The following is a 20553-nucleotide window of genomic DNA, read 5'->3' on the forward strand; positions in this document are numbered from 1 at the left end:
CCGGCGGTAGTGCATAATAGCGGTAGCGCATCGCTGTAGCGCATCGCAGTTGGGCGGCCGCTTAACAAGGTGTAACCCTCTGTGTGTGGCAGGATATGAAGGCCGAGGCAGGGAGGAGCCCCAAGGGCGAACCGCCCACCGCGGTGTACCTCCAAGTGTACCAAAAGATAAGCATTTACTACGAGTGTGCAATTAACGAAGAAGAAAGAAAAAACAAAAGACTGTTGAAGAAAAATAAAAGCATTCATGAATTGAAGCAAGTACAAAAAGAGCTAATAGATTTCTTTGACGAAAATGTGGAGCTGTTTTCCAACCCATTTCATTTCTTGCAGTACGAAGAGGAGGATGTGAATAAAAATGATCTGAGGAATTATATCGCAGACAACCACTCCTACTTATTAACCTACATGGAGGATATTATTAAATGCTCCGTCATGCTGAACCGAAATGCAATGCGTGTGTGTTCCATGTTTAACGAGGTGTACCAAAGAATTCAAAATGAGTGTGTAAAAAGTGAATTAACGAAATCTCAGTTTATATGTGAAGTTTTTAAGGCCTGTATTGAAAAGGAAAATTTAATCGTCATGATATTTTTTACCATTTTAAATTACCTGAACAAAAATGAAAAAATTGGAGTGACCACAAGATATGGCCACTTGAGGTCGCCTAAAAATGAGTACTGTAGTGAGGAGAAGGATGAAAATTTGACAGACCTGGAGGGGGGGACGAAGCGTGGACAAGGACACGTTGTTGGTGATGGGGATGGAGATGAGGGGGATGGAGATGAGGAGGAGGCAGATGAGGGGGAAGCAGACGATGAAGATTTGAGGACATCCACTGGAGCCACCTCCTCTTCGAACAACTCCATCAGCAGCCTGCGCATGCCCAGGAGAGCCTCCAGGGAGTACAGCTCCAACACCAGAATTAATGGGGACAGATTTTCTTTATACATTTTGACCCAATTGACGGAAAATGATTTCGTGGAAAATATAATCTCGGAGGTTGAAAAAATTTTAAAATTTTTAATCAAGTATGATGATGTTTGTATGAAAATGGATTACGTCTTTAGTTACAAAGCTCATAAGATAAACGTTTTGTTCAACTTGGTAGATATTCTTTTCTTATACTTTTCCAAATTTCATGCCACCAGCACTCAAGTTACCAGCTTATTTAAACTCATTAACCATGTGGTATCGGCCAAGTACTTTGATTTTGTTACCACAGATCATTATGTGAAGGAGCTAGACAGCTTGCTATTTGTTCAGGCGAGGAAGAAGAGGAAAAGGTTTTTCAAATACTTGAAGACTGTTCGTAATAGTAAATTCGTTTCGCAAATGGAGGAGTACTACCGCCTAGATATACCAGTCGAGGCCATCCCCTTTGGCAGCCAACATCAGAATAGCGGCAGCGGGGGACCGGGCCCCATTGGGGAAAATTTTCCCGGCGGGACGGAACCCAAGCCGTTTGACGGGGTACCACTAAGTGCGGCAAATCCCGCGCAGGGAAACCTCCCCAGCATCTTAATAAATGGCCAAGAGCAGGGCAAGGGGGAAAGCGGTAAAGGGGACAGCGTCACACCGGCCACTGCGCTGACGAACTACGCCAGCGGCCTGCCCCCTCCCAATGTGTCCCGGGACGGAAGGCACAAGCTCTACGAGCAACAGAGCGACAAGCTGAGGAACAACCACTACCTGAACAGATGCCTAGACTGCCAGGGCTATTGGTACAACTGTAATTGTAGCTTAAACGATTTTGACATTTCTAGCCTAACCCTAACGACGCAGATCAGCCTGCTGCTCATATTGTGTTTGCAACCAAACGTAGAAAAATATGTGTACGAGAAAAGGAAAAATATTATTGTGGAGGACACCTCCCCCAGTAAAGAAGACGTTACTTACCTACTTGAACGGAAAAAGGAAAAAATTAATTTCCACAGTTTTTATTACCCCGATACGTGGAAGTACAACTGTATGAGTTCGCACAAGGAGCTGAAACATTTGAACAGTTTGAAGAATACCTACTCGGTGAGTTCTTCCTTTATAAAAGAAAACGTGTCGCACTATTATGCCTTCTTTACTAAAATAAATGAGGAGGAGAAGAGGAAAAGGAAGAACATCAAAAGTGCAGACAGGGTCCTTGGGTCAGGACAAATATCGGCAGAACAAAATTCTCAAGGAGATTATTTCTGGAAGGGGGGAAATGTTTCTGAAGGGGCAGCAGAATCCATGGAGGTAGACCCGAATGTTATTATTTTAAGATTTGTCGTAAGTCTGTTCACACATAACAAGGAGGAGATTTTCTGGGCCATCTTTGAAGGAAATTTTTTCAAAATTTTTTATGACCTGGTGCTTAAAAAAATTTCCAGTGCGACACTTGTGGGTACTCTTATGTTTCATCTGTTTCATATTTTTTTTTCCTACTCCTTTATAAAAAATTCTCGCACGACGGATCTGTGGAATTCCTTCATGGACTTTCACATAAAGAAAGATTTTCTAATTAGGCTAAGGAAGAAAGGAGGAGGAGGAGGAGGGGGAGAAGCTTCCCTAGAGAGAGGAGTAACAAGAGGAGGGGAGGTAGATCACACTGCAATGGATCTACTCCCTGGGGAAGTAAACAACACAGATGAGGAAGCGCTCCTCCTTGTGGACTCATCTGATTTTTATAGGCCCCGAAAAGGAAGAAGTGGTATCTCCTCTACACAAATAATAACGCAACAATATGGGCCAAACAATATTATGCATATATATAAGAGAAAAGGAGAGTACATAATAGATGTGTTGACTTTTTTAAAATGTTTATGTAATAACTACCCTCGCTTGGTAAAGAAATATGTTTGTATATTGAAGAGTGTCATTAATCGGTACCATTCTCGCATCATGGAGTTTTCCCAAATGGACGAAGCAGTTTTTCACCACAATGTTGAGCACCAAACGAATGAGTACGCCATGAGGAAGGCAAGCAACGACTTTGACCCTCTGTACAATGTGAAGGAAAATAATTTAGCAAATATAAATGAAGAAAGGAGAATTATAATAATGAAATATAAAAATTTAAAAATAATAGCTGAAGAGAAAATGAGAATCTGTCTCGACTTTTACTCCGATATTTTTGTACACGTCTTAGACTTTGCCTCTGTTCTGTGTAACAATCTGTATGACCTCAAATTGATTGAACATGTGGTCCTTTGCTTTAAGACTCCTCTCACGGCTAATTTAAATATATTTAATTTAACGAAGAAATTGTATGACCAGTTTGTTTGTACTTTGAATGGAAAGTATAATGAATTTTCAAAATTTACAAATCAGCAACATATGTATGAAAGGACCAAAAATAATGACAGAGGGAATAATAATAATAATAATGTGCTGCATTTTTTAGAAGACAGAAATTTTATAGGTACGAATAAATTTAGTGAAAAGGATTCGTATAAGAATGGTTTAAACGGAAAAATTTTCTCACACCCATGTGTGGAAGACGCAAGTGGAGTGGCAGGAAACTCTTCTGCTACCTTCCGCGCCACAGGATCGTCAGCTACACATGGTGAGGGAAGCAACTCGTTAGGGGCAAGTGGAGGTAGCAGCAACAACAACAGCTGCTACATCACCTACCTGCACTACTTCAAAATTTTGCTCATTGAAAAATTGTATGAACAGAACAACGCACTCAAGGGCATTTTGAAGAACCACCAAATATTGGAGTACATACAAAACAATAACGTTTATCTGAACAACCTCATAAAGGAGAATGCTCTTGTGGAGAAGCACTTGGTGGAGCGGGGCGTGTTCAAGTATGACCGTGCCAAGTATGAGGGGTTCTGCAAAAGGCTGTCTCTGCAGAAGGACCACCACGCGGGATGCGTGGGCGAGGCGAGCCGACTGCTGCAGGATATCACGCAGAGTACGGACAAGCTGCGCCCCTTCGCGGGATGCCAGTTGGTGCACAGCGGGGCAGCGGCTAACGCGACCACGTCCAACTCGGCTAACCCGGCCACGGCTAACACGGCTAACACGGCTAACGCTGCCAACGCTGCCAACGCGGCCAACGCGGCCGCCGCTACTACCCCGCTCCTTGTGAAGATCCTCGCGCAGGAGAACTGCATCGAGTACCTCCTGGAGGATAACAAGTTAACGGAGAACCTGCTGCGCGAAAACAACTTCCTCAAGAGCGAGTTCAACCTATACGGCGTGGCGGAGGCGCTCTTCCAAAATAAGTTAGACGAGGCCCAGCTGGAAGGGTTGAAGACAATCACGCAAAACGAGTATGATGTGAAGCAAATCCTCGAGTACGAAGAACAAATAAAAAGCATTAGTAAGAACAAGGACGGGTCCTACAACAATAAGGAAGCAATAAAAATCTTCTTCGAAGAAAATAAAAACGCAATTGATTTCTTCCTAGACAGCAAAAATAAATTGTCCATCCTGAAAGACGACGACATGGGTGCCACTAATGAGGACATTATGAATCGAGCAAAAGTCATTCTTAAAAATGAACTCCAAACAGAGAGGAAAGGGACCAATATCGATGCAAGGTATTTGCTGGCAAACATATTTGAACAAAATGTATACCCATATAATTGCTTGAAGATGTTAGAAAAGTGTCTCCTGTTCCTCTCCTCCGTCAACAATAACAAATTGTGCTACTACCTTCCAATAAATAAAAACCTGTTAATTGATTACATCCTGTTGGAGCATTACGAAGGGGGTAGCGGCGGAGCGACTAGCGGAGGAACATCGAACTCCCTAAACCCTGAAAGCCTCAAAGCAGAGCTGAAGAAAAATACAAAATATCACCTCGAGCATGAAACAAACTTGTTTAAAATAAAAAATCGCAAATACAATAATCTAATTTCACTGGTCGACACGGAAAATCTTATCAATGCAACACACTTCAAAAATGTCTTCATTCATAATTTGAATTTACAAAACAAAGTCAGTGAAGCCAAGGATAAGAAGATTAAACAATACAGAACCATGCACCTGTTAGACATTTTATACGAAATTATTAAAACTAAATATAACTCCCAAATAGATGTCATCGATTTGAAATGCCTTTGTATAGAAATCCTTTGCTCGAGCTTTGTGAAAAATTCATCCTCTGCTTTGTCCGTCCTGTGTACCCTTACGGAAGTCTTCCCCGATCTCTTGCTCGAAGCTACAAAAAGATACAACGAACAGAATGACCGAGTGAAGAAGCACTTTGAACAAGTCGATAGGTTGGTTTCTATGGGACAGCTTAAGAGTAACACATTGGACTTATTAGCTAGTAACTTCTCCTTCCCCTACTTTAATCTTAAAATAATTATTACCTTTATGAAGTGCATAAATTATTTAATTTACATGGTCGGCATTAAGAGGAAGTTCAATCTCTCCCTGACCCGCGTCTGGCACTTCTTCAATAACATGGACAAAATTGACGAGATCGACAGAAAAATTAGACGCAAAAGGCAGCAGCAGAGGCACGCACAGCGGCAGCAAGCAGCGGAAGAGGAGCAGCAGGAAGGAGGAGGAGGCGGGGGACACGACCCGAGGAAGAAGGGATACTACTCCGATCACCTACAAAATGGATACCGAAGCGGAAGGAAAACACCCAAAGAAAAAAATTACATTTTCTTTGACATTTTTTTTAACTTTGATCGATTTTTTGAAGAACTCTACACGGAGGATGAGGAGGAGCAAAGTCAGGGGGACTGTTCAGGTAGGGAGGACGGGGACCGCTACGACCAGCAAGCTTCCAGTGGTGGTGTAGGAGGAGCAAGCAAGCGGAAGAAGAAACACTCCACTAGTGTAACCCTTGGAGGGGGGACACAGAGTGGTGGTCGTAACCAAAACAGCGCAAGTAACAACGCAGGAGGAGTGGGTGCAGGGGGAGAAGCGGGATGGAGTCTCACCGGGCGGAACCAAAACACAGACCCACAAAATGAGGACGAGGACGACGTGTATGAAAATTGTTTAAAAAAAAAATTAATGATTGAAGATTCTGAAAAAAACGTATGCAAGCATTTAATCCTACTCACCAACTACGTTGTTCAAAATATATTTTACAATCTTATAAACAATTTTGTATTAAAAAAAATTAGAGACAAGAAATACGAGAATGAAGATCAGTTAGATGAAAATGTCAAGCTAGAATTCTTCATGAGTCAACAAGAGAACTCACTCTTCAGAAGGAGATACAACTACTACATGCAAAAGACGAAAAATTTAGAGGCTCATATAAATAAATTACAAAACGAAATTAATGTTAACACGAATAACATTGTTCAAATGGAACAAATATTAAAACAGAATGCTGTTCCTTTTGAGCCATATGTTTTAGCTCAGACCATGCTAAACAAGTCTTTTGCTGAGGTAGGAAATTTTGGCGACAACCTTTGTTCTTATCCCGGTGCAGCATCATCCAATTTGTTATCCCCTTCTCTCTTTAACCAACAGAGCACCACGCCAGGTGGAGTGTTTGGTACAGCCGGATCGACTACTACTTTATTCAACGAAAGAAATCTTCTTGGGGTGAATTCTTCACCTCTATCGAGTGGGTTAACTAACACAGGGAAGACAACCGCCGCCGCGTCTCCCTTTTCCTTTGCAAGACAAAGTAACCAAGCGGGGGTCACATCTAATTTGGGCATAGCCACCACTGGACAGGCCACTCAACAATCAGGACTGCTAACCACAACGGGTGGTACAGGGAACCTCTTCGGTTCTGCATCTAACAGTTTGATGAATGCCTCAACAGGAGGTGGTCTCTTTGGCACACAGAGGGCAGGATCCCTTTCCGCCTCCCCCAGCATGGCACAAGCACCAGCATCATCATCTATGGAGAATACAAGAACAGCTTACGAGTCTTCCACGCGTTGGGCCTCCCCGTCTCACGCAGGGACGACAGCGACAACCGCGCTCGGGGCAACAACAACAACAACCCCTGCGACCAGCTTCTCTTCATTCATGTCTGGTGGAACTCTTAATAAAGGAACGGCCATGGGCACCACTGGTGGTCTATTTAACACACCGACAAGTGCCCTAGTAACGAATAGCAACGCGAACAAGCCAGCAGGAGGATCTTCTCTCTTCGGGTCCAATACGACATCATCCACAAGTTTGTTTGCCCCTGCGAACACCACAAATAATAGCGCATTCGGGTTCAATCAAAGCGGGGCTGCATCTAACAGTGCCTTGCTGAGTAACACGAATAAGCTTTTTGGCGCCCAGGCAGGGGGTACGTCCAATCAGATGCTTACACAAGGAGGAGCCTCATCAGGAGTAACTGCATTAGGTCAAGCAGGAACAAGTATCTTTGGAAACACGCAACAGAGCGGAGGTAGTCTCTTCGGGGGCAGCATGTCGTCAAACCAGAACCAGCAATTCTTGCAGAACAACACAGGGTCTCAATTTAGAAGTGCAGCATCTACTAGTGGCGTAAACAAGCCCAGCTTATTCACCCCAGTTAGCCAAAACAGCGTCTTCACGAACACGTCCCTCCTACCAGGCAGCAACACATCCAACTCCTTATTCAGTACGAATAGGATTGGCACGAATGCATCGTCCAGTACCCTTCTTAGTGGAAGTACAAACACGAATAGTCTGTCTAACTCACTTGTTCAAAACAACGCAGCGAGCACCTTTGGAAGTGCTTTAACTTCTAGGGGACAACAGAATCAGGGTTCAAGTTTTATGCCTTCACAGAACACAAGTTTGTTTTCACAAGGGGCGGCTACTACTACTTCCTTCAGTAGCAACAACCCCACCATGCAGAATCACATGAGTAACCAAGCAATGCTTTCCAATTCATCATTTGGTCTTATGAACAAATCTTCCGCTTTAGGTGGTGGCGTCACAGGGACAACGACGCCCTCCTTTACGAGTATGTTAGGAGGGGGGAACACCAATTTGTCAAGCCTAAGCAGTGGTAATAATTTAAGTGGAGGCACTTTATTCGGTACCCATAACGTGTTGGGACAGAGCAATGCAGGAAATCTCGCCACCGTAAGCAGATCAAACACATCGCTGAATCTTTTTTCAGGACAAACGAACTCATCCCTGCTGTCAGGTCAGGCTGTTCCTCAAAGGACGGGCCTGTTTGGAAGCGCCAACTCGTTTGGGGCGTCGCTGCAGCCAGGTGGGCTAGGCGGGCTAGGAGGTGTGGGAGGAGCAGTGCAGAACGTAGAGCAGCTTAAGAGTCACTACGAAAGTTTGAAGGCAAAAACCAACGCACTCTACGCAGAGGTGTACAAGTACCGCTTCGAATTGAAAAAAAATGAATACAACCTGTTGAAGGAAAAGAAGATTCAAGTAATAAAAGAAAACAAACTGAGAGAAACGAAGAGTAAGGCGGACATCAATTTTAAGGACAGAGAAATGTACGTCTTAATAGTGTTGGTTTTTATGTATTTTAAATTAATTCTGAAAGGACCACTACCCCTAAATGATAATAACAGAAGTATGAACAGAGTGATGAATGAGCGGTTCGACTTTTCTTGTGACTTCAGACCTACCATGTATCTGTTTGATCAAATTTTAGGAGAGTCCAATAAGTTCATGAATATTTTCCTGAATGTAATTTTCTTGGACAATATAATGCATGAGGAGAATCGGGCTCTTCAGGAAATGATCTTCAAGTGTAAAAACTATGTAGATTATATAAGTGTGTGCAACCAGAGGAAGAGCCTCTTCCTTAGGAAAGGGGGGGGAAGTGATGTTAACGCTCCTGCTTGTGAGAAGAGCGACGTTTTCACTTCAGCCACGTGTCAGGTCTATTACGAAAAGAAGATGCAATACCTCACCTGTTCCTACTCGAAGGGCTTCTACACTTCCTTATTCCTGTGCAGAATAAAGGGGTTAGGGTTAGACCTCCTGAAAATCCTCTTCGAGCGAGATGTCCTCTTCATCCATATGTATACCCTGTGGAAAAATGAAAAAATGTTACACAAGAAAATTGACAAATTTCATTTCGACATTCACTTGGTCGATGCGAATGCTTCGAAGAGTGAGGTTGTGACTTCGTCTAGCACAGGAGGAGGAAGGGTAGGAAGTAAAGCCATTTCCGGACCCATTGTCGGAGGAGCTACTGGAACAGTTGCCACAGAAGGAGAAGAAGATGGAGGAGAAACAATTACAGGGAAAGATATAAGCGTAACAGAATCGTTGTGTACACCCATGTGCGTTCACAATTTTTTGTTTAAAAATATTAATGTGAACTCCAGGACCACCTACCTCGTACTTTTATTAAAAAATTTCCTGAGGACAAAAGAAATGGACAAGCTCATCATATATCTCATCCTACAAATTTTCGTTCGCGATTGTAGAACCACCATAAATATACTTAAAAGGGATAAAGAATCCTTCAACTTTTTAAAATATGCTTTGCGTACCATTTTTACATTTCACCTGAACAGACAGAAATTTAACAACTGTTATGTCATTTCGAATAGGACCATTCAGATGGAAAAAATTTTACATAACTTTATCGACTTACCCCTCTTGTACTACCTCCGACGGTCTCCTAGCCGTACGGAAAACAAAACGTGTGTAGTAAATGCGAAAATGAAAAGAAGAATGGCCAACCACCAAGGGGGGGGGGGCATGATGCGCAATAAAGAAGAAGTGCTGAACACAACCAACTGGTTAACCTACTTGAAAAATCAGAAGAAGAGAAACGGGTGCGGAATGGAAGACGAGGATAGTGATGTGCGTAATGAAAGTGAGGAAGATTATTTGCAGGAGGGGGAGCGAAGAGCACGCCGAGGGGGAAATTTTCACTCACGAAGGAAAAGACGAATGGCCACACTTGTTGATGCAGAACGAATAGCTAATGGAGGAGGAGCAGCAGATTCTTATATGAATGATACAGAAGGAAACTTGCATGAAGAGGATTATGAGGATGAAAGTGTCTCGTATGGGGACACGGATCAGTACGACGACAGTGAGGAGGGTGAATACGAGGAGGACAGTTACTCACCATGTGGTGGAAGGTACACGCAGGATGAGGCTTATGATGATGGGCTCTCCTACGAGGACAGCGACGAGGGTGAGGATGAAGATCAAGATGACTTGATGAAGAAGGACCTCCTCTACATGAGCGATAACGTATATGGAGGTGGCAAAAGCAGAGGAAGGGAATTAAAAAGGTCCTACAGATCTGAGAGACGACGAGTCCCCTCCAGACGGAGACTCACAGAACCACAAATGGATGAAGAACTATTAACCACGTACCGACGTATGAAATTGAAAAAAAAAAAAAAACAAATAAAATATATGTATGATTACCTGTCCGATAATGATATTATCGATACCATTAAGAGTAAAAAGATATGTGTGTTTTACGACAATAAAGAAAAGGAAGAAGACAAGGACAACCTGAGTTTGTATAATATCACTTGTGAAGACAGAAGTGATAACTACTGCAGGGAAGACTACTACAGAGAGGTCAAGTCGATTGACTCCAACGTCGTGGGGTATTGCAGCTCGTACAATCTTCTTCCCATTAACAATTTCTACACAGAGAAGTACGATTTCCTGGAGACCGAGCTCGTGCACGTCAGCGACCTCAGGCTCTACCTCTATGTCAAGTCGTTCAAGCGCCACACGTACTTTAAGAGGATGCTCAGGATTGAAAACGCGGTCGCAGGGGGGGGTAGTAGCGGTGGCGTTGGCGTTAGCGTAGGAGAAAGACAGGACGCGCCGAACAGCTCTCCGAACAGCTCTCCGATCACGTCACCGATCACATCACCGCCTACGGCGAACAAAGCCACCACCCCCAACGCGCAGGAGCAAAAGGGAGGAAAAGCCCCAGTTGGTGTAGGCGTGGGAATGGGTATGGGCATGGGCCCGAGCAGCGACGTGCAGGGAGGTCACAGCGCGCATGGCGGCCACGTTGGCCCCCACCCCGCGCAGGAACAAGCCCAGGCGTTCGCCAACCAACGCAACAGCTACGACAAAACGGACGAGGCAAAAGACATCGAAAAGACAATCGAGAGGGAGTTGAAATTCTACGACTTTTTCAACCGCCTGAACAAATTAAATGAGAACATGTTGTTCCCAAGCAGCTTTCACGACAACAGAGGAGACGAACAAATGAAATATTTTGATCACATAAAAAAAGCGATTAGTGGTGAAAAGGAAATATATGGCAAGACATACCAAGAGGAGAATCTTCTTATTCCGATAAAGGAGTTGCTGAAAGAGAAAAAGGAAGAGGCAGCCAAAACCCTGAGCAATGAAATGAGGAGAAAACAAATCTTATTGAATAACGAACTCTGTGAATGGATCGAACTTAGCCATCTTGTTAATGTGGACATTGATTACAACGACATAAGAGGACTGAACAAAAATCGGGTCCTCAACAATTATAGTAAAATTTCCATCACGAAACTTATTCTTTACTTTTATGAAGTGCTAACGAGAAAGTTTCTGTTCCTAAACAACTCGGACTCATTGATTGAGAATTGTGTTTTGTCTCTCCTGGGTCTTTCATTCATTCCAGCCAAGCACAGTGACAAGAAAAATGTACTCACCACCGTTGAAGAGGGCATGGAGCTCGAGCAACAGTGCTTCCTCAGCACCATGATTGACAATGTCATTGTTGATTTTTCCTCCTTGGAGAGCGTGCGCGAGTTGATACACGTCGATTATTGCCCCGGCGGGGAAGACGTGAACGCGGTAGAAGACGTGCATGAGGTGAACGCGGTGCAAGGACTCGAAGAGATGGAGGAAGATGATGATGAAGATGAAGGGGTGAAGAGTTACACCGACTCGCCCTTCCCAGAAGGGAACCGTGTGGATACCCCTTACACAGGAGAACCCTCCTCAAAAAAACGAGCCAAACACACCGCCAACAAGGAAAGGAAGAGCGACTACTACAAAAACAATATCCATCTTAGTAACCTGAACAACTGGAGGCAATACAATATATTCGAAAAAAACTCCTACCTGACCAAGAGTCTTAATATTATATACATGATTGTAAAAAATAAAAAAATCAAGGACTACATAATTTTTCTCTTAACCAAAATGTGGGTAAATAAATTCAATGTGTTTTATTACCTGACCCAAAATGTAAATGTACAAAAATTAAAGGATACAGAAAAAATCGTTTTTTTCAGAATTTCATTTCATATGTTAAATGTCTTTGTTCCTATAATTGATAATATATTAAATAATATTGACAAGCACGTGGAGCAGTTCATGGATGTGAATTTTTCCTTGGGGGGGAATGAAGAGGAGGAAAAGGAACAAAAAAGTGAAGACAAAGCGGGAAAGGGTACAAATGAACAGTCATATAAAAATAAGCAAGAGAAAAAAAAAGGAAAACAAAATGTTAACCCATTTGACTCCATCATTAATGAAGAAAATTTCCATGAAAAAAAAACACTTTTCGAATTTTTAAACCCAATTTTTAATTGTGAGAACGCGAATAATTTCATCAGCCATTATTTACACATGATTAAAAATTACAACGACAATTATTTGAAGCATTACATTTATCATTACTATTTGTTTAATTATGACTTCAACTTTCAGAGCGTTTTTAATTTTTCCAATGTGGAATTTTTGCACTATGTGAAGAATGACACTGGTGTGCAGACGGAGGGTGTGCAGCTCTCTGTGGACAGAAACGTTCATGTGTTATACACGAGCATCATCAACACGTATGTTAACTTTTGGGGGGTTCGCACTGCTGTTGGCGCTTCTGCACGCGGTGGGGGAGTGCCCGCGGCGCTCATGCGCAGGTACGACGACCCGCTGTCGCAGGAAGATGCTTTGGTCGACCTGGGCCCACATGAAATGCCCAGCCAAAATGAACAAAACGTGGAACATGTACAAAGGAATAATCATATGAACAGTTCAGGCAAAAATTTCAACTTTGAACATTTGAATGAAATTATTGGGAACAAGACTTACCTGCGCAGATTTCTGAACAAGTACTACCTTAATCGTAGTAGCCTTCATGGTGATGGTGGCAAGGTGACTCTAGGGAGGAGGTCTTCCAAGGGGTCAGCAGCAGGTACGACTAAACGGGTACGGCGACATGCTAGCCGAGCGGGGAATCGAGCCAGTGGGGTACGCTCCAAGCAAAAATGCTTAGAAAAAAGTATATACATTTTTAACAGCCTAAATTATTTAAACATCAATTACAAGAATTGGCTAGTGGTCTACAAGACGTACATTGAAAAGGTCACCTACCTAGTGGACCTTATCCTTAAGATTAAAAATAACAGAATGAACAAAAAAATATATTACTTAAAAAATTACTTGTACATAATTAACAACATACAAAAGCATCTGAGGGGAATCACGTCCATTATCAAGTCTTCTCACTACATTAATTTTAATATTCAGATAACCCCTATTATGTTTATTGTGTATTTATTTATTACCATTTTTTTCTTTTCGCATAATAATTGTTTTGCGTTTAGCTACCTGGCGCGCAACAACCGGGGGCTTAAAAACCTTCTCAAGGGTAAGAAGGACACCTTCTCCTTGCGTAGTGGGCAGGACGAGTCGGATGAGGAAGCAGATCGTCAAGTGGATGGCCCAGCGGGTGGACACACGGATGGTGCAAGAACAAACCCCCCAAGGACAGAAAAAAACACACAACGTGATGATGAGGCATACAAAATTGAACATTTGAAATATCACAAAAAATTAAAAATGTCCAATTTTTTCTCGAAAAAAATTCTGAACAGAGAATTTGAGGACAACGTGTTGAGGCTTCCAAAAAGTTCTGGTGACTCAGAGTACGATGGAGGGACCGTCATGTCTTCTGCGTCTTCCTACACAAGAAACTCCCTCTTCAGACTTAGAGACAATAATGGTACAACGTATATACCTACTGTTAGAGGAGGGAAAAAGTACAATGAAGGAACAGCTTTCCTTGCACGGGACGACGAGGTGGAGCTTCTCCAACACATTGGAGGAAAGAAAAAAATACATTACGATGTACACAGCGAGTATGCTAAGCTAATTTTAAAAAGCAATGAGTTCTTTGATGACCTGTTAGAGTTATTCATTTTATTAATTACGAAGAAGCACCCCATTTTAAATAAGTACACAATTATCTACATATACGAATGCCTTTACACGTTGCTGAACATATATCATTACAATTACATGCACAGTGGGGAAGAGAACAACATTGGGCAGACAAAGAATATGTTCCTGTCCCTCATGAAACGAATTGACCAAGATGTACTTAACGATTTCATATGTAACCTTTTTATGGACTCGTACAAGAATTTTATCACAAACAGAAATTTTATTATCCCGATTTATTTCTACAGCAATGTGTATAAATTTATTGACTACAACACGGAAGTATTTCTGTACACAAATGGGGATAGTTCCTCTCGGGGCGGGGAGCGTTTGTTTTGGAGTTCAGGACCTACTGCATTGCTTGATGAGGAGGACCCATTCGAGGAAGACACCGACTGGGATGACAAGTACGGCACGAATGGGGTGAAGAGGAGGAACCTCGTGAATTTCCATTTTAAGGAGCATCTCAAAAATAAAGTCCACCTGAACAACCGAAGTCTAAACATATATGAGGAAGCCTTCTGCTGTAGCTTCTTCTACAATAGAAACGACCTGAACGTGTTAAGCATTAACTTACTCATTTTCCTTCTGAACAAGATTGGAATTCACGAGATTGACATTAAGATAGACGAAGAAAATATAAAAAAACTGATTAAGGGCAATTTATTTCTTATTCATAATGCAAGAGAACAAAACCACAATGATGAAAAAATTTTACACACATGTTTTTTACTCAGCTCCCTTTGTGACACCACATACGTTAACGAGTTTGTACAAAAGCCAGATCTCTTCAACTTATTTCTAAGTAGCAATATATTTGATCATTTATATGAATATAAATTTAATTACCTTTGTTCAAGTATTCCTTTTTTAACTTTCCCCACCAACTTTCTAGACAATAAGAATATATACCTCCCCCGACCCTCTCTCATCATTTCCTATGTGACTGTTATTTTGAAGGTGGTTGATAAAAAGGGTCTTCATTTATTTAGGTGGATTGGAAATTGGGTTATAAAATATATACACATTTTTGTGAACCATTTGATTGTGAATAATTATTTGATGAAGGCCAAGGAGATCACTCATGAGGTTAATAACTTTACCACTTACAATCACGAGCTTGTGTATAAGTGTCTCTGCTACTCTTGCACATGCAACTTTGTGAAGAAAAGAGGCGGAGGAGGAGAGGGGGGACCCTCAGATAGGGGAAGCGATGGAAAAGGACCCAGTGGCGACCTTCGTGATGGCCGTGGAGAGCGAGGCGAAGAGCCAGCAGGGACGTGGACCCACCCGGGACAACGACATGCACAACGAGACTGGCTCACAGATGCAAAGAAGGACAAAGGAAACTCAGAGGAATTCATAAACCACGCAAATATGGGGGTAGTTAATTTAGATGTGATTTACGCCAGCACCTACTACCTTCTGAGGCTGTACAAAAATTATCTCCTGTACATACACCAGAACTACCTCACGTTGAAGAAGCTCAAAATAATGAGGACGAAAAGGGGAGCAAAGGGACTTGGTTGCAGAAGTGTAGGTGCGAAGAAGAAGCGAAGTGGCCACGGAGGGATGATGATGATGATGGGACAAGGGTTGATTGAGTCGGACGATGATGAGGAAGGGGTTGGTCATGAAGGAGATCTTATGGAGGATGGTTCAGGAGAGAGCAGCGATGATGGTGCAAGTGAAAATGAAAGTGGTGGGGAGGAAGGAAAGAATCACGATCCCCTTGGAAGAATAAATTCAAGGGGAAGAAAACATGCAACGAATGCCCTTCAAGGAGAGGACTACTATGGCGCAGACTATAATAACTACTACGACGTCGAGCAGCACACAACCCAGTGTGGGTCCAGTCAACCACCTGATGAACAGAGTAGGAGAGGGAGAAGTGGTAGGATGAGGATGGGGTCCCCTGCAAACAGAATGTCCAATGTTGATGATCTCTTTATTGAAAAGAAAATTCTTCACAATCAGGCAGTGGCGTATCCTGCCCATGTGGAGCATTACACACACCATGCATCTAATGAGGAAGGGGTAGGAGGGGCAGGAGGCAACAGCGAAGGCGAAGAGAATCTTTCATTAGATGCAATGGACGCATTAGATGCAATGGACGCATTAGATGCTTCATTAAAATTCGAATACAATGAAATTTCCCTCAACATATGCAATATAATAAAGGAGCACAATTATATTCTGAACTACATTAAGGACCTCCTAGGTATCCTGTCCATTTTCGTAGTGTACGACATTAGTTTGAATGATGAAAATGAATTACTGAATAAAAATTTAAATAAAACTATGCTAGACAAAAGAAGAAAAAGTATAAGAACACATCGCATTCTTCAAAACATTATCCCGAAATACTCCATTAAATTTAATTGTATTAATTTATGCCTGGACATTATCGAGTATGACATTGGGCTGTATGATGAGTATGTTCAAGAATCTAAGACCAAGTATTGTGAATATATAAAAATAATTTTAAAAGTTTTTATGAATACCTGTTTTTATTTTATTAATTTAATAAAATTTGAAAATTTTAGTATGCTTAAAAGTGTTTCCTTGGCCATGAAGAAATTAACAAATATCATTTACTTTTTATTAAATAATTTGACCTCCAAGGAAAAGTCTTGGCCTGAACAGAACTTTATGCTCAACTGGTTGATCTATGACAGGGCTGGAGGAGCAGCTTGTTCCCCCCACGATGCTCATCAGGCGGGTCATGGCGAGCACAACGAATGGACTAACCAAGCGTACCAGTCCAACGAGCACGAAATAAGCACGGAACTCTTTAACGCCGACTACAACCCGTTTGGGGAGAAGAAAGGAGGCGCGGCGGCCACGTCCACGTCCACCTCCGCCGCCGCTACCGCTACCACTGCCACTGCCACTGCCACTGCCATGACGGGAGGGGTGGCCACTTCCTCCTCCGCAGAGAACGTGAAGAAATTTTTTGAAAATATAGAAATTGACATTTACGTCATGAAGAAAATACTCACCTGCGTCATCTACTTCACCTACGCCATGCTGAACAACCAAAAGGTGAACCAAATTAACATTGAAAGTATCAACCTCAAGCACATTAACAGAATCGATTTGAAGAAGCTAGCCAACTCGTACCTGGAAAAAAATAATATCCTCAACGTTTTCACCTTCATCCTGCAACGCTCCACGCAGATCTACTACCTCATCTACAACTACGCCACGGCGGCGTCCAAGCGCTAACGCCTTTTATTCTGTGTCGCTGCCATACATGCGAGACGCTGTCCTCACCAAACGCACACGCTTTTTTTAATCCTCATTTTGTTTACCACCTGCACACGTTTCACTCGCCAGGTTTCACATTCCTTTCTCGTGCGAGAAGGGGCTCAAAAACAACATTTTTAAAAATCGTTTTTACGGCGCGCACGCGTGAAGACACGGAACGCTCAACTTGAACTGTAATTTTTAAAAAAATTTTTAAAAAGTTTTTAAAAAAAATTGCACCAAAAAAAAAAAGAAAAAAACACCACATGGTGTGTGTTGTTCACGTAGGGATGAGGGGCTCTGCCCCGCGGTATCTCTGTCCATTTATGTTGGGCACCATTTTGCCATCATCCTGGGATTTTTAAAAAAATGTGTTTCTCTCCTTTTTAACCAAACTGGCGGGGTCTGCTTCGTTAACGGGGGTCTGCATGCTGGTAACTTGCGCCTTGGCCCGGTTAATGAGCGTGGTGCTGGTGGTAATTGCTGTTCGTATAACCATGCTCGTGACTATGCGCGTTGCTGTGCGTGTGGGGGGCCAAGTGCTGCGTCGCCATAATGAGCAAAAACGCAATTACACAGGAGGAGCAAAAGCTCAACCACTTGGCCAATCGTATTTTGCGACTGAACTTTTGTTTTATTTCGTTTAGCAAAATCTGCAAAAGGGAGGGGGGGAGGAGAGGAGACATTGTGGTGAGTATCAATTACAACAGTGACTTCAATGCACCTTCGAAGCGTTCGCCACGTAGGCAGACATGATTAAAAAGTGGAGCGGCGTCTTCGCCCACGTACTACGAGGAGGGATTATCAATATGTAACTGCTCGTGTGTGTCTCCATACATATATGTATATATTTTTTTTTGTCCTGTGGCGCACCTCGCATCCTATGAAGAGCAGTGTCCCGATAGAAACAGCATTAATCACGCATGTGACTTTCTCGCCTATGTGGGGGGGGAGGGATGAAAAAAACAAAGGGTATGTCTGGCACACATGTGCATATGTGCAAAAAGATATATATATATAAGGGTGAGAGTAGGGTGTGTCCTGCACATCATCCATGGCAAGGCAGGTGTGTAATGCCCCCCCCCCAGTGGTAGGTACCCGAAGATTTTATTAGGTGGCCAATGATTATGCCCAGGGGGGAGGAAAAAATGAAAATGATGAGGAGAATTATCTTCAGGTTCTTGCTCTGCACAGGGGGGGGAAGTGAGGAAGCGGCGTATATAACCCCATGTGACGGACACACGAACACGCACACGCGACGGTGTGCAATTAGACACACACGCAACGGTGCGCAATTAGACGCACGTGCGCATGCCACCCGGGGGACTTACTATATTGTTCTGGTTCAGCGAGAGCGCGACAGTCACCCCTGCGATCCATTTATGAGCCAAAATACAAAAGGAATTTATAAACACAAAATTAACATCGTTGGAAGTTCCCACGACCATACCTGCGAAGGGGGATATACAGAAGCGGCGTTAACAAAAAAAAAATGTGTATACAACAAGGTCTTTTATCGGAGGGGGTATAAAAAAAAAAAGTACAGCTCACGCTCACATAATGTATTGTCTGTCGCTACGCTCGATTAATCATTCCCCTCTGCGCCTACCCTCAATGCACGAATGCACCGCCAGCGAGATGGTCAAAAAAAACGACTGGAGCGTTAGCACGTGCAGGAACTTCACAATGTTCTGTTGCTTGTTGAAGTGCTCGCTGTCGCATGCGTGGTGGTACTGATTCTCGTTCACGATCTGGAAGGAGAGGACATGGGAGAGAGTTGCGCGCATGTGCACAGTTGAAAAAAAATGTGCAATCGCCTGGCGACGGCCTGGCGATGGAGGTAGACGACGGAGGTGGACTTACAACGTTGTGCATCTCAATGTTGACCGCGTCGCCCTTTTTGCTTTGGTGCTTGTTTCTGCAGGGAGGGAAAAAAACGAACGGGGAGTACAGACAAGCACTGTGTTGTGTTGCTCTTGGGTGTATTATACTCAGCTGCACGTGCATTTGCACCCATGCCATGTACAGATGAGCAGTTACACGCATGACAATGCTTCTCTCCATCCCTGTCGCACATCCCATGCGTGGGAGAGTGGAACCCTACTTGGAAAAATTATCCTCGAGCATCGACTTGACGTTGTCATTGACCACACAGCACATGTTACCGTCCACGGGGAGCACATGCTCCAGGGCCAGTTGCATAGCAAAACCAATAAAAACGAATAAAAAAACGAACAACGTTTTTGCTTCTGGGTCAGAAGAATTAAATAAAACGACGTGGTTGTGAGAATTCGCAATCATTATAGTCTCCGGGAGCAGGTGAAACATCACAATGGAAAAAATGAACCCGGAGCCAAAGCAATTCAAATTAGACAGGATGCCCTTAATTCTGTTTTCGTGCTCTGCATTCTTGTTGTTCCCCAGGAGACCTATCAGGTAGGGGATGGAGCACCCGAACGTGGCCACGCACAAAAAGGTAAATATGCAAATAGCCTTCGCCAGCAGCAGGTCCATTTTGTCACACAATAAACTAATGAGCAGCGGACAGATGCGGGCAGACGCAGGCAGATCCAGGCAGGTGGTGCTGGGAGATGGTGTGGTAGACAGAGGCCAGACGGCCCAACGGATTTCACAACAAACGATCTCCCTGGCGTCTCTCGGCAGACTCGTACGCTGCGCCTACACCTTGTGCGGTGCCTTCGAACAGGGGTAGCGCCTACACTGCCGTGGCTCCCTTCTCACGAAACTTGCCCCAAATTGTTATTTTATTATTAATATTTTTTTTTTTTTTTTTTTTTCCCTCTGTCCAGCGCTCCTATTTGCCTGCAAAAAATGAAAAGGAGTTATAACAAAATGGGGCAGATACAAACGTGGACCAAAATGGAATATGTGTGGTGTGGCGTGCGTAAATCAAAAGGGGCGCAGTGAAATGTGAATGGCTAACGCTGGAGCTGCCTCTCCACACCAGTGGAAGAGACGAATGAGGCGGGGGGACAGCAGCAGGGCGTAACGGTGACGAGTAGCTCCGCTCGGGGTGTGCCTTCGTCTTCAAAACTATGTGCATACATGTGCGTGTACATGTACACATACACATCAGTCATGCTCGCAACTCAACTGGTTTTAACACACACAAACGATAATTCCTTTTATGGACTTAAAAAAAAAAAAAAAAAAGGGGGACCTCTCCCTCTTGCCAACAAAAACCCACTCAGGTAAATGGGGACAATGCCTGACAGGCGCTCAAACAAAAAAAAAAAAAAAAAAAAAAAAAAAAAAAAAA

The 20553-nt window shown here is 43.1% G+C and overlaps 2 protein-coding genes across 2 annotated transcripts; one reads left to right on the forward strand and one right to left on the reverse strand.

Moving 5' to 3' along the window:
- Window positions 1–95: 95 nt before the first annotated feature.
- On the forward strand, window positions 96–17252 carry AK88_01449 (uncharacterized protein; the record flags this gene model as incomplete). The annotated part of the gene is made up of 1 exon (XM_012479084.1): window positions 96–17252. The coding sequence occupies one exon, from the start codon at window positions 96–98 to the stop codon at window positions 17250–17252; it is 17157 nt and encodes a 5718-aa protein (XP_012334507.1).
- A 476-nt stretch (window positions 17253–17728) lies between these two features.
- On the reverse strand, window positions 17729–19787 carry AK88_01450 (uncharacterized protein; the record flags this gene model as incomplete). Its single annotated transcript, XM_012479085.1, has 7 exons — window positions 17729–17926; window positions 18147–18211; window positions 18372–18459; window positions 18605–18723; window positions 18883–19024; window positions 19137–19191; window positions 19378–19787. The coding sequence occupies 7 exons, from the start codon at window positions 19785–19787 to the stop codon at window positions 17729–17731; spliced, it is 1077 nt and encodes a 358-aa protein (XP_012334508.1).
- Between the last annotated feature and the right edge of the window lie 766 nt (window positions 19788–20553).

Source organism: Plasmodium fragile, assembly GCF_000956335.1.
Source record: "Plasmodium fragile strain nilgiri unplaced genomic scaffold supercont1.12, whole genome shotgun sequence".
NCBI classification, from domain to species: Eukaryota; Apicomplexa; class Aconoidasida; order Haemosporida; family Plasmodiidae; genus Plasmodium; species Plasmodium fragile.